We start from the raw sequence: 15,115 nt of genomic DNA on the forward strand, positions 1-15,115 counted from the left end.
AAAGGAGATGAGAAGGAAAAAGAGAAGAAAATAAAAATAAAAATAAAATAGAAAGAGAATATGATTACAAGGGGGAGAGGCTGCCCGGATCTGCTACTGCCTCTTTGCTGATAGGGGTCTGGGCCGCTCCAGATCTTGCCTAGATTAGTTAGTTGCGGAGTTACCAGTGTGCAAGGCAGCGGTAGTTCTTAGAGCTTGGTGATTCTCAAGGTGTCTAGTTGGACTGGTTAGCAGCAGCGTCTTGCAAACCCTTGGTTGTTTATTTAACCGCTATTGGAAGGACTTAGATTTGCGGCAACTCTTGCAGCTACATTTTTCAAGCAACTAGTACTTGAGGAGGTCACAAAAGACACCTCCCGATTACATCCAAGAGTCAAGGCACTCGTGAAACTGTCGTGAAGTTACAGTATCGCAGATTGGATTGTAATAAAAAGATTAGTGTATACAGCTCAATTTTTGACTCATTATTAGCTTGGTGGGAAATTTTACAAAACAATTAGCACTGGAGGCTCAAGTGGCCCTTGTGATACACTAGTTTTGATATTAACATTGTGATACCAACAACATCCGCTGGTGTCTGCTCCATTTCCAAATTTCCATTTTCAAAGGGTGCAGCTGGTTTGCTGTGTGTTGGGCCAACTCTCCCTGGAGTGATGCTGTCGGGTTGCGAAGCATAGGGGCACTCTGACCCTGGCCGAGACTTCGTGTACATGGTTCCAGAGAAGGAACTGTCGATCCGCGTAGGGAGTTTGGTGGTGCTGGAGTAGGTCGCAGAAGACAGTGACTACGAGTTGACTCCATCAAGCCTCGCTCCGTGAGACTTCCGAGGTGGGTGACTTGGTTGAATGGGACATTAAGTTAGGATAAGCTAGGTTGAATTGGGCGAATTAGGTTAGAGTGGAATTAGGTCTAAATGGATGTCTTTTGTATTTGATCAAAACTAATAAATGGGATGAACATTTAAATCAAGGATGAATTTTAAGTTTAGATGATAATTTATTTATGGATGAGAATTTATTTGCAGATGATAACTTGTACTTGGATGAATTTTTAATGGATGAATCTCAATTAAATTAAATTAAAGAAAAAATTAAATTAAATTAAGAGAAGGAATTTTTAGGCATGCATTTTGTGAAAGAATTACTATTATAAGTATGAGTTAATAGTAGAAGTTGAGCTTGATTACTTTGATGTTTAATAAGATTAAAGAGTGATCTAATTAGGATTTAAATAAGAATTACAACTTATTAACTTACATAATAAATTCACTAGTAGTGAAGTAAGATAATTGTCCAAGTAGTAGAGGTTTATTTATCTCACATTTAGGTGATTTAAGGGATTAAAAGTGAAGTGACCAAGTTTTAGGATTTAGGGTACAAATAATTAGATACAATTAAGGCCAACTTTTTTGGCTATACAACCAAGCACAAATACAAAATTAGGCTCTTAGAGCAACACAATACAATACTTAGAATAGCACAACTTCAATTGCGAGGATATAATAACCAATAGATTAAGCAATTAATACAAAAAAATATAATTTTTATGGCTTCTAAGGAAAACTTCACCCATGTTGTGGCTTACTTGTTAAGAAATAGAAAAGCAAGGTCAAGTGGGACGGCACTTACAAGTTCTATCCATTCACTAGAGTAGAAATTGCAACACATGCACTCTATGAACGCTTCTGAGTTGAAGAAGTCTAGACAAGATTCAAAGTCCTAAAAAGAATTGACTGACTATTTAAGGCATATGATTCTTAACTAGCAGTCTTTTTTGGAATCACCAATGTTTTTGGAGATTGTAACATCAAACAATAGCATCAATGGAACATGACAAATAAAACTAAGGTGTTTGTCAACATAACATAGAAATTATTACAATATAATTTGGTTTGGAACATCTTGGTAGTCAAATGTACCTAAGAACTGAATAACAATAAATTTAGCTTGAACAAAGTATTGTATTACGCTTGAAAAAGAATAATTATGGTAAATATGGAAATTTAGAAGAAGATCTTTAAATACAAGTAAAGCTCAAAAAGGAGAACAAAAATGACCAAAAGATTTATAGTCAACTAAATCACCAATAACTTTGTCTCTAGATGGCAAGTCTTGAAGTGGAAGCCAATCCTCTCAAAGGCCTTCTTCTCTCACCACCTTATGACATACTTACTATCCATATTGGATGCCCAACTTATCCAAAGCACAACATGATGAAGCAACTCATAACACTTACAAGCAACCAAATGACAACACACAACCAACTCTGCTCCCGAATCAAAACAACTAAACATGACCATTGATGTCCTTTTTGAAGAGGCTTGACTCAAACTTAAAGGCCATCAATCTATGGCACAATGAAGTAAAGATTATAATATCTCACTAGAGGTGATAGATCCACCTAGGCTTGAACAGATAATAAGAGCAATATAAAGTATGATATGAAGTCCAAAATGCCAACAAAGTGTATCAAGGGATTAACAAGAAACAATGTACTATGAAAGGACTCATTAGAGTGCAAAAGAGAGAAGTTAAATGCCATCTTTCACAACAAACATTGAATGCCCACTATGAAGCTTTGACATAATGCAGCAATAATCGAAATGACATCAGCAGCTCATAGTGTAAGTTAATAAGAAACAACCAACAACTAAATTGATTAGGTAATAAATACAATGCCCAAGATATAACTAACTCTGTAACATACACACATTAGAAGTTAGAAACGTTACTCCACATAAGAGGACAAAACATCCATGGCAATAGGATTGCTTTTGAAGTATATACAACATCTTGACATTTATAAGATGATGAATTTTGTAGATAGATGGAAGATGGATTGGCGGTACTTTAGTCTAGGACATAGACACCTTAGGTAGATAGGCCCACACTACTAGAATCTACGAACTACTAAGACAAGGCCAACAGCCATGCCAACCAGTGCTACAGGCTAGAATTACTAGAATCTAGGAATTAACAATACACGGACAATGTAAACCAGTGCAGCGGCACACAGACGCGCGTTTTTCGCACATGATAACCCCAATGGGGATAACTCGGTGTCTGGCATATAATCTACGAGTGCTCATGCCGGAGTGGTTATCGGGCATGACTAGAAATCATGTGGGCTCTGCCCGCGCAGGTTCGAATCCTGCTGAGCACGGCTGCCATATTTTAATGAATTTATTTTATAAATTCTTATTTGATGCAAAGATAGAGCACAAATGAGCAATAGGTGTGAGTTTTTCCAGTTTCCACAAAGTGGTTTCTTGGGCCTGCAGTCTGGAGAAGAGCTGACATTCATTTTCATAGAATATGACATACCTTCCTGATATTATAGCGTGCAAATATCTGCGTGATCACATTTGACGACGAAAAATTGACAGAAGATTACTACTAGATTCACTTGAGGATTCCCAGGTATCATGTGAGTCCTCCATGAGCTTGACATAGAAGTGGCATACAAATACACAGTAATGAATCAAGGATATGGTTGCACACAACTGGCACTGGATAACGTCTTCACCTCAAGTCCGCTTTGAAAAGAACCAAGTGAATCAAGGTGATTCACACGAGGCTTCGGGCACTTTGCATTGCATTCCAGGGTGACCAAAAGTCCCCCATAAGCACAAAAATCTGAACACGATATGAGTCCCAAGGTGCATTCACTGTGCTCTGAACCAACACTAGAATAAAAAGAGAGTAATCCTGACACATGAACTGGTGGTATTGACAAGTGACACAATCTCACAGCAAATCCAACTATCGCTTACAACTAAGTTACAGAAATCTGTGTCCAATCTTTGATTCAAAAAAATATAGAAGCATGATGTAAAATTAGTTTTCCAATGAGTGACCTAACTCCGCAACGTCTAGAAATGCTCGCTTTGCTGCAGCACCAAAGCGGTGCGCAACAAGTATCCATACAGGAATTGATCTTCAGCAATATAATCAGAAAGTGTACTCTAAGACTTTGCAGATGATGTCGTGCTCAGCTTCTAGACTTCAACCTCCTGCAAGGACATTAAGTAGCTAAGCTGCTTAGACAAACTATACGCAAGATTAGACATAATCTACTGTCTAAAAAAACAGGACAGTTCGTCTTGAGCTGACTCAGGGCCTACGTCGACATAAAATCTGTCTCATATTTCAACTATCCCACCACAATGCAGATTTTCCCTCTCTTACAAAATTATGACGCTTATCAAACTCAACGATGCGCGCCTTCCAACGCCGGGTCCAATCTTAACAACCAAGTAGTAGCCGTTGCAAATGACGTCGACTGCACAGGTGCCTAGAGGAAGAATCGCCTTCTGCTGGTATCCATATCTGGCTTATGCACCCACTCATACTCTCCATACTTGCTATCAAAAGTTCCTGATTGTAAGCTCTGCAATTTCAGGGTGAATCGTGGGCCACACTCTTGGAGCCTAGCTACAACAGCATTCTTCTTCACAGTCTTAGGCGCAGCTTTTCGAGACTTCTTGTCGCTGTTGACTCCGATAGTTACAGGCGCTAACTCTTTTATCTCTTTCTCTTCAAAAATATACCTGTGATGCCTGAAGAAGATGAAGTCACGTTGGTTGTGGAAAGTGACTGCACGCCTCCCCCTAAACTGAGGATCCTGCGGGAAAACCGAAGCAAACAAACGACCGACTCGATGCCCTAAGCGCGTCGTGAAATTGTTCAGCAAAAGCTCGGGCATGTGCGATGTAGGTTTCCCATGCCCCTTAATCTTCTTGCTCAGCTTGATACTCGACAGCTTAAAATGCGCCGTCGGCCCCTCTGGCAAAGCAATCATGAGCAATCCATTCGGTTGCTTGCGATTCTCATTCACGACAAACATCGTCGTAAAGTCCCGGTTTTTTGCAAACTTCACAATTTGCTTCAAATCATACGACCCGCGCTTGTAAAAAGTAGCGTTCGGAATAACCGTCAAGAGTTCCTTGATAAATTTACGCGTAGGTGAGGAGCACTCCTGGGAAGTAGTGATCAACAACTTCGGCATCTGCGCACGCGCGAAGTGTCCACTGAACTCATCGACCCCATCGTCCACTTGAAGCTCCTCATCGTCGGGCTGCGCTACCGTCTCGTCCGCTTCCCGGGTGTTTTCAATTGTCTTCGGCACCTGCCTCGGCGGCGGCGTCTCTCCGAGCTCCACCGCCTGACGCTCCGCTGTATCGCGCGCCTTGATCCTCTGCTTCTTCTCCTTAATCTTTTCCGCTCTCACCTTGGCGTACTCCGCCGACCGCTTGTGTTTGTTCTTGATGTTGGAAGGCAGCTTCATCCCCGCCTTGCGCAGGGCCACCTCCCCTGCATCCTCCTCGTCATCGCGCATGCGCTTCCCCATCGCGAACAGTCCCTGTTCACGAAGATTGGCGCAAACCCTAATTGCTTCACAGCTCCCCCCGTTCAGTGCACGAAGGGAGATTGCGCAAAACCCTTATGCTCCTCGGTAGAAGGGCCCCGTCGGAGGAACGATTATCGAATTCCATGGAATCGCGGCTGTAGGGTCGACGCCTCGTGCTGAAAGGCTCGGAGTGTTTTACCGTGGGTGCCTCATGACCAAGGCTTGCAAACCTGTAATATATGACAGGTGTATATTTGCAATTAAAAATTTGACAGGGGTATATTTGAAATTGAAAATTTGTCAGGGGTATATTTGCAATTTGTGAAATTGTCAAGGGTATATTCGAGAATCTCCCTTCAAATAAAGATCAAGACTTTTATTGAGTGAGCTTTAAAAAATTTCAAAAGTTTGAATTATTTTAGTTCAGAAGTAAAAATCCAAGTTGAAAGTGGCGCTAAGCATGAAAGAGAAGAGCAAGAAAAAACATAATTTAATCAAGCAAGAAACTCACGGAATGAAAGGTACCACATATTAAAATTCACATACTTTGAAGGCGATTGTTTCCCAGAAATGGCAGCTCATGATCCATGTTTCAACATTGCAGCCATCTGTTCTTGATAAGCAAATACACAACAATGTTGTTGCAAAGTCCTGGTGAAAGCACAAACATACAAAGATAAAAAAAAAAAAAGGACATTAATAGTTCTCAACAGAATTTCAACCCAAGAGAATATGAACACCAGATTAACAGAGCCTTTAGTTAAATTGTCATTATAATTTAGATTAAAAGTCTTGGTAAATTGTTGAAAATATCATATCATCAAACGAAAGTCAACTGGATAAAAACGCACGTGCTGGAAAAAGAAACAAAAAAAGGAAAGGAGGGAGATGAGATGAAGGATGAGAAGAAATCATAGAATGTAGTTTAAATGAATGTAGTTTAAATGCTGTCCCTGGTTTTGCAGTCTTTGTCTACGTTTGCACCGATTTGCAACCCTACGGCGTGTCCATGGGGAGAGAAAGCCTTCAAGGGATACTTGGGAGTAGAGAAGGCGGCTTTGGAGAAGTATGACGCTACTTCGCTCGTGAAGAAATATCACGGGACGAAGACAACCATTCTTGTCGATCAGGCAAGTTGTAATCTCAAGACAGTTATCTTGTCCTTTTGAATTTTGCTGGAGGATTGGAATGTGATTTCAGTTGATTGTTTTCAGGGTGACCAGGACTAGTTCTACAAAGAGAAGCAGCCTCTGCCGGAAAATTTTGAAGCGGCGTGCAAGAGTGCAGAGATGCCTGTGGAGGTTCGCATTCTGCCCGGCTATGACCACTCGTACTTCTTCATTGCCACTTTTGTTGAAGAGCATATTCAACATCACATCAAAGTACTTGGATCATGTTGAACTGTAAATCAACGATGTGCATCCCATACCCCTTCACCAACTCTTAGAGCCACTCGGAAGAGCTTGAACACGATGGTGTGGTGAATTGGGGCCCTAGCCGCGAAAATTGCTTCTCTCCTGGTGCGACTTGACCGATGATGACATTTAGTGGTTGCTGGGGATGTCAGAATCAAAGTGATCATAAAAATAGTGAGGCTGTTATTTGAAGAAAAATATTTGAATGATTAATAAAAACGCTTAACAATGTAAAGCTATGATCTTCCATCGCAGCAATTGCAGGGCACTTAACGGAGCTTCCTCTGCTCACTTCCTCCAGACTTAGAAAGTCTGCCAGTAGAGTTAAGAGTGTTCAAAAGTAAGCTGATCAATTTGAAAGATCAGAAACATCCTGCCCCTGCTGAGTATCGTTGGGGCCGCTTTTGGGTCCACAAGTAACCTCGAGTTAGTAAGGGACGTAGAAGCTATCTTTTAGGGGAGATATCCAAGTAATACGAGTATGTTCGATCTGGCTACTCGAAGCTGAAAGGGATCAGAGCACAGTCCAGCAAGTCCGTCCAGCATCAGCTATCAATGTTTAGTTGGGTGATTGTCATTTCCAATTGAATGACAAAGCAAATCCCCATATGGTGCTGTTGCCTGTGTCATTCCACAGGCCTCAACAGACCATCGGGATCTGAGTGACCAATGTGTCTATTTTTTTTTCTTCTTTTTCCTTTGTTTTGATTTCTAATTTTTGAGTTGCTTCGACTTTTTCGCAAAAGGAAACATCAGAGTACCTGAATTTTAGTAAATATCTACTATCTGCGACGGCCCTGGAGTTTCCCAAACATCGAATACATCCTCCTCATTGTGAAGCACAAAAAGCCTGTCCCCACCTACGGAAATATCACTGATTGCTCCACCCTCTTTTCGTCGTAATCTTGCTGTTTGAACCCCCTTAGAAGCGTCCCAATCTGGACTACAGAAGACATAGACGCTGTCGTTCTTGCTTGAGAAGAGTTGCGACCCGCTACAAGCAAGTTTCGAATAGCACCGTTCTTCAGCCTCAGAGATTTTGCTGGGTTGGTATCTATGGCTCCACCGTACACCTTGATTATTGGTTCGCATATCAATAAAACCAAGATTGTCAAACTGGTTGACTACGCAAACTGTGGAGCACTCTTCCATGGCCACCGTATCCATAACTATCTTTTCATCGGCTGTACCTCGCAGGGCAACATCTGTCCACGACCACACCTAGAGGAAGAGAGCAAGACAATCGAGAACGCAAGATGTGAGATTGAATGTGTCGAAGAAGGCAAATACTGAACAATGCCACGCACCAAACAATTATCTTCTCAAGGCTAACCACTCTGACCTACAGTAAGAATGAAGGATCTCATTCAGGGAGGAAAAAAGTCAAGGAACGTCTTACCTTTCCCTTTGTTCTAGAATCAAGAAGAGTAATGAAACAGTGATCACTACTCGGAAACAAGTTAGCCACAAGAAGGAGGTTTGTCCGGGGCAACCACTGCATTTTGCAGGCATCGCCTAAAGGCCGTCCTGGACCTTCGTACAGAAATGTCACTTGTCGACCAGTAATTTGGTCCCAAGTTCCAACCCCATACTCGTAGCTCCTACCTCGGCAGCTGGCATATACATGGATATCATTACTGGCAAGTGCAGCTGCAGTGAAATTTTTCGACTCTCCATCGTGAACAACCTGAAAAAATTTAACAAGGATGTCGGTATTGAGCAGACGGGACCAGGATCGCGAGGCCACCTACTAGGGATCAATAATGTATGATCACAAACAAGAATTCACCAACCATTTTGCAAATGTCACCAGGACTAATCGATAAGTTCAAAATAGAACAGAAAGTGAAAACGATTCCAGCGCAGTTGGGTAGCTATGCTGCGGTCACGCGATGCATCTGCTAAGCAAACCCTGAAACATCATGTGCAATTTATGTGCAAACCTGAAACTTGTGCTCAATTTTCCCCGTCTTTGTGTTGAAGGAGGCCATCCCTCCAGCTCCATTTTCTCGTTCACCGGTGCAGATCACAACTCGATTTGGGCTAAGAAATCCTACGTCATTTACATTTACATAGTCTAAGGTGAGTGGAGTTTTTTCTTCCATCAACCAATCATAGACATGTACCATGCTTCCATGAGCAACACAACATCCACCATCTGGGGATGCACGAATGGCAGTTCCATCACCAGTAGCTCGTCCACTGATAGAAGCAACGCAGTCCAGTCGATTCCCATTCAATGGACCTTTGCGGGCAGCTTTAACGTGATCAAGTATGCCATAGTACTCAGCTTCTCTGTACAGAGGTTTCTCCAGCATACCTAAAAATCACCACAAATCGAGAGTGAGGAGCTCGTCCTGCGAATGATTTATAATGCTTGCTTCAGTCTATCTCACAATTCAGACACCCTAAAAAGAGATCATTCTGCATTGCAATATTGAAAGCCCAATGTAGAGGATGAGGCATAATTTAGCTACACTTGAGTGTAGAGGTTCTCCTACCTGGGGGTATATGGAGTTCACCAGTTCGTAGGAGATCCAGAAGGACAGTGAAATAAGCCGGATTCCTATCGATAAAGAGCTCATTGGACGCTATGTCTGGTACTAGCTGCCAATTTTCATCTATCACTGCTGCAAGCATTGATCCCCTGCCTGCGTTTGCAAGAGTTGTCCGAGAAGTGACGAAATGCTTGCCCCCAACATTCAAGTGAACCCTATCATGCGCCATGAGATTTGTATCTTCCGAGCTCGACAGAGGTTTACTAAACTCTTAAAAATGACTAAATAGCAATTACAGCTTCCCGTTCTCTTTGCAGTGCTGCCTCTACTCTGTTTTGAGTGAAGAAATGACAAATGCCGCAAAACTATGCTCACTCCACTTGTCGACTGTTGCCGCCAAAATTGCTTTTGACAAACTTTCACACATTTCCTGGTGATGCAAAACAGTCTCAAGGAGCCTTTCGTAGTAGACCTAATCCAATACTCTTCCACAGACCAGCCTCAGAAGCAAAACCTCCTGCTCAAAACAAACAGATCAATTTTCTTGGTAGTGTTCCATCGGAGGCGATCGTCAAAAAGAACTTGGAAGTAGGTCTAACCGGCGAAAAAAAGCTAATCATGACAGCACAGAAGGAAAATTAAAAATAAAAAAATAAAAAAACACTGCGCTGCATATGAAGAGCGACAATGACATCCAGAGCAGTAGCTGCATAGCATTTGGATGCTACCTAAAAATGGGTTTTGGACCTCACTGACAGGCACAGCAAAAGGACTTCAGTGGAAATTTTACAATCTATATAATTTGTGTCCAACACAAAGACAGATTCGGTAAGAAGTCCACAGAGAAAATACAATCACTTTCGACGTACGCATCTCTCTAAAGAACGAGATGTTGTATGTATACATATCTGGTAACATGTGATACTAAAGACGAAGAAAGAAAGAAGTGATTCTGACCAGGATAAGTTAATTACTGAAAATTCTAGTCTACAAGCAGCCTCAGAAACAGCAAGGTTTGAGCGGTGATGCTTAGAACAGCGATGGTCTGAAAATGCTAGAGGTTTACAGACAAAGAGCACACCTAAAGCACCGATGCACGGAGACGCAAAGATGCAGTTGAAGTTAATGTCGCCGCTTCTCGCAAATCCCTACTGATTGCAATGGGGCAGCCAAGTCACTCAAAGATTTCGGAATGAGGAGCACAACCTCAGTTGGAAGGGAATTCACAAAGGTGAGACGTGTTCGGGGACAAGAAGCGAATCAAGTGGCTTATTCTCCGAGACCAATGAATGGTTGCGGCCAGATTAAGAGACTCGATAGATAAACAATGGATCACAAGCACCCAGCATTCAGAATTCGCAGGGAATTCTCGAATTGAGGCCGAGGAAGGGGACAAGGCCCAGAAAGAGGCAAGAAAGAAATTGGGCCGCCCGAAGAGGAAACCTGAAGAAGCGACAACATGGTGTTCGAAATTCCAGTCCTCACAACAGAGGAGACCCAAGATCTTGCACAAGAGCAGAGGCTCGTGTCGTGAAAACCGGCATTCCAAAGTCAAACGTAGCTCGGGAACTGCGATCGACCGCGGGAGAACTACGCCGTTATTAGATCCAGCAAACTGGGGTAACTTCCGCCGAATGAAAAAAATTAAAGCGAAAAAAATAAAAATAAAAATGTATAGATAGATAGATAGATAGATAGATAGATATCCCTCTCCCTAATCATAGCCCAAACGCCAGCACGCGAAAACACCTTACGCCAGCACTCACTTGTTCACCTCGACAGGTAAAACAAATTCTCTCCAGTGGAATATCCATCAACGGCACGACCAGAAAAGAGTAGCCATAAATAACACTCGCACCTCCTTCATCGCTCCAATTTCCACACGAACAATCGTCATTAATGAGCAGCAGCAGCACCTCACCATTGGCACTACTCCCATTCATCCCCAAGTACCGAATCGAATCAATCCCCCCATCTCTCCCCCACGCCTCTGCCCACTCTCCCACTCTCCTCTTCGAACGTCTCGGCAAATCTCTCCTCCTCCTCCTCCTTCCTATCCCAAACTAATCGCCCGCCCGCATCAACACCAAATTGGCGATACCCTCGTCGATCGACACACGGATTGAAACCGGGACGATGGCGACGTCGGATTACCGCGAGAATAAGAATTCCTCCGACGCCCCCAATTTCGACGAATTCCTACGCTTCCTTCGTCATTCTGCGGGAAGGAGAACGCCTACCCTGTGAGCACGGGGGAGGGCGCGGTGACCGGGGCGAGGCGGGGCGGTATCCCGTCGCCTTCGGGGGATCCCTCACCGTTACACGGTGATCCATGACCGTCCGTAATTTCCCAATCGCGCGGGTCAAAGCTCCCAACAGCCGCTGTTCATTGGAGCAGGTCGTAATCAACCCAAAGTTCGCTTTCAAATTTCCATCGGGTTTCGGTCTCCGCATTTGAGTGGTCCATCGGCGCGGAGAGCCCATGCCTGCTCCTTTTACTTTTTGCTTTTTTAAGGCGGAACAGACGCCCTTGCAATAAAAGTTAAAGTCTAGTGTGGAGCCCACTTTGTAGTGTGTGATAAACTTATGCCCCATGTCTTGGCTTTGGAATTAGTGGCTGTTGAATTTTATCCTCATTCCTGGAGCGTTTTATTAGTTTTTTTCACAATCGTTCTGGGCAAGCTATAGGCACCCTAGAGGAAAAAAAAGTTGGCTTTCATCAACACAAAACCCTAAAGAACGAAACCCTAAAATGAAACCGCAAGTTTCATCTTGTGAATGTGGATGGAATGAACATATTGTGTCATATGGTTTTTTTAGAGTTTGGATTCAGAAAGAGACTCAAGCTAAATTACCCTCTTTTTTTTTCAAGTTATTTACACACCCATATGTGTCATTTACATATGCACTCAATCAAAGTTTAATAATTAGGAAGACATATAGGTTTTGCAAGATGCTATGTTTCTACAGTTTACTGATTACTGTTAAACAAATAATTATTCTATTATTAATTCTTTCTTTACTGTTTAATTATTACCTATTAAAATCAATGGATATGAAAAATAAATAAAGAATTTGATGATTTTTTTTTCGAGAAGTAAGAAACGACCTTTATTGAATACTTGAAATAACTTTGACTGGGGTAAAATGTAAGGAAAAAAATGACTTTAGTCATTTATTCTTATTAATTTTTTTAAAAAAATACATCCACCTAAATAACTAGTTTTAAATAATCAAGAAATGCTTGAGGTCTCCAAAACTATTTGTGGGGGTTTATACATGTAGAAGAATGTAATAATGTAACACTAAATTTGCTTGTTGATTATTGAAAAAAAAAAAAAAAAAAATCAAATCAAATCAAATCAAATCAAAATTTGAGCCTCTTTGACAATGATAATCTTGAATTTTTATATTCAAAATGCTGATCATTTTTCTTGATTAAAGAATCCATGTTAATTTTATCATAGATTGTGGTTACTAGTTATTGTCAGAGAAGAAATAAATCTACATGTTGAAACCATGGTTCTACATGTTAAAACCTAATTGAATTTTTTAGGTAGTTTTAGAGGTTTTTAAAATTCTACAAAAAATTGTGAAAGATGATATAAGATTTTAAAGTATGTTACATGATATAAAAGGTATTAAATATGTACTATTAATATTGTCTCTTTCTCTAATGCCGATTTACATGATAAGCTTTAATAGCCTATTTCTTTAGATTTCTAGAAAAATTGAAAAACCATTTTGTAGCTTTTAAAATAGTCACTATTATAAGTATTATGATTAATTTATTGTTTCAATTCAATAGATACATCAAATTAATCCAAAAAATATATTCTTGTATCTACTTTTTGTTGAGAAAGAAAAAGTTTTGATAAAATGCATTAGGTTGAGGCTATGCAAAAAAAATCTAAAAATGGCCTTTTGTATACCAAGTTTAGTACCACCAACTTTGAATAATATAACTAAAACTCAATTATCTTGTTAAATATTTTTATATTAAATTTGCTAATTGGAAGATTATAGATAATGCTTACAAGATCTTGCATTATCTTAAGGAAATTTACATGTTCATATTAAATTTTTGAATGGTATAGCATAAATTACCAATATGAAAATTTTAAAAAAGAGTCATATAAATGTTTTATTTTCCATAATTATTACAAATTTTACAAATTTAATTTTCCATAATTATTATTAATAATATCTTATATGTATTAATAATAATAATTTATTATATATATATATATATATATATATTTAATAAAAAAATATCTTCGAAAAGACGATCTTTTATTTGTGAAGTTAAAACCATAGAAGTCTAAAAATTACAAGATTTAAGGGAAATTGGATGACAATTAAAAACAATGTGTAATACTTAATTTGGTGCAATGACTTGAAGAGGTTGAATTGTTTTTAGAACATTTTTTAATTATATAAGTTTTTTTATCAATAATTTAAAAAGATATTATAAAAATAAAATAAAATGATAATTATTATTGTTATTTTTATACAAATAATAAATTTTATTGCTTGGCAATGTTTTATCAATGTAATATGCCAATATTCTAATGTTTAAAAGCACTATTATATAGATGTTTATATATTTTATTTTGATGCATATAAAAATAATAAAATTTGTTGAAGGTTTGAAAAATAGAAATAGATTTAAATTTTGTGATGTGTAAAAAATATATAGTTTCATAGTCTCTAATATGATTAGATATTATAATTTTTTAATGAAATATTTTTACCAAATGATGTTATGACCTTAACTTTTATTTTTTTTTATATATTAGAAAAATATTATACAATGTGTTTTACCACAACACACATGTATTTTAAATATATTATTTTATATTAAAAAGATAATAAAAAATTAATTAAAAGACATATTTATGTTTAATGCATAAATCATCTACTAATTAATTTCTAGTTTCATGATTTTTTTATTATAAAATATTATTTTGTATATATATATATATATATATATATAACAACTCAAGGGAGATAAACCAATGAGATAAACTAGAGGAGGGAAAAATCTTGTGTGTTTAGCTGCATATCTCACTGTTTTCATCAAAAGTGAAGCAATAATTCAACTTTTGATCAATCAAAGATCAGAAATTGTATGTTGTTGCTATAGATTGTTAAGAGTAGCACTGCAAGATCACTAGGCATAGAGCTTGAAAGCTCCCAATCAAGGTTGTCAAAAGCAACATTGCCTTTTACAACTATTATGTAAAATCATATTTTATATTTCAAATATTTGATTTTTTTCATAGCCAATATCATGGATTTCCACTAGTATGTATATACATATATATATATATATATATATATATATATATTCATTCATTCCAATAATTGTATTAAATATTTGTGTGATTTTTGCATTCATGTTTTATTGCATAGATGCTTTTTGTATTTGTTTGTTAAATTTATTAAATTATTTTGTTATTGAATTAACAAGAAACAGTATAATTATTATTATTATTGTTCCTTGCTATTTACAGATTACATGTTCTAAATATTGCTTAGGATACCAGATTTAAAAAGTTATATCTAATTAGTGCATCAGCAAGATGTAAAATTTTATTACAGATCTAAAATAAACAAAAATTACATGAAGTACGAATTTATAAATAATGTACTACAATAATAAAAAAATTAAAAAAAGTCTTAAGTTCTGTATATACAACAAAGTATTGTACAAAAATCATATTAGTGACACATCCAACGCCCTCACTTTTTTGACTACAAAGTGTCATCTTGAGATCATTCTATATTAGTAGTTTATAATCCATACCACTACATATTATGATACCATGTAACATGTCATTTGCATAACAA

The 15,115-nt window shown here is 38.6% G+C and overlaps 2 protein-coding genes, 1 long non-coding RNA gene and 1 other non-coding gene across 6 annotated transcripts; 2 read left to right on the forward strand and 2 right to left on the reverse strand.

The window, feature by feature from the left end:
• The first annotated feature begins 3,080 nt into the window (after window positions 1–3,080).
• Window positions 3,081–3,162, forward strand: TRNAS-AGA (transfer RNA serine (anticodon AGA)). Its single transcript has one exon. It is a non-coding gene; the product is annotated as a tRNA-Ser (tRNA).
• Window positions 3,163–3,779: 617 nt separating this feature from the next.
• Window positions 3,780–5,349, reverse strand: LOC112285140 (uncharacterized). Its single transcript, XM_024525713.3, has one exon. The coding sequence runs from the start codon at window positions 5,347–5,349 to the stop codon at window positions 4,294–4,296; it is 1,056 nt and encodes a 351-aa protein (XP_024381481.1). The 3' UTR covers window positions 3,780–4,293.
• A 988-nt stretch (window positions 5,350–6,337) lies between these two features.
• LOC141045210 (uncharacterized) lies at window positions 6,338–6,962 on the forward strand. Its single transcript, XR_016502211.1, has 2 exons — window positions 6,338–6,479; window positions 6,564–6,962. It is a non-coding gene; the product is annotated as an uncharacterized LOC141045210 (long non-coding RNA).
• A 349-nt stretch (window positions 6,963–7,311) lies between these two features.
• LOC112285123 (BTB/POZ domain-containing protein At2g24240) lies at window positions 7,312–11,303 on the reverse strand. Of its 3 annotated transcripts, none has more exons than XM_024525685.3 (5): window positions 11,121–11,303; window positions 9,266–9,779; window positions 8,708–9,084; window positions 8,164–8,451; window positions 7,312–7,985 (listed from the first exon to the last, which is right to left on the reverse strand). In XM_024525685.3, exons 2-5 carry the CDS (start codon window positions 9,489–9,491, stop codon window positions 7,533–7,535), a joined length of 1,344 nt encoding a protein of 447 aa, XP_024381453.1. In that variant the 5' UTR covers window positions 9,492–9,779; window positions 11,121–11,303; the 3' UTR covers window positions 7,312–7,532. The 3 variants fall into 3 exon arrangements, with proteins under 3 accessions (XP_024381453.1, XP_024381445.1, XP_024381461.1); XM_024525677.3 differs by having other exon boundaries at window positions 10,344–11,237; XM_024525693.3 differs by having other exon boundaries at window positions 11,029–11,205.
• Window positions 11,304–15,115: the final 3,812 nt, after the last annotated feature.

This window comes from Physcomitrium patens, chromosome 1, assembly GCF_059467195.1.
Source record: "Physcomitrium patens ecotype Gransden chromosome 1, ASM5946719v1, whole genome shotgun sequence".
NCBI lineage: Eukaryota > Viridiplantae > Streptophyta > Bryopsida > Funariales > Funariaceae > Physcomitrium > Physcomitrium patens.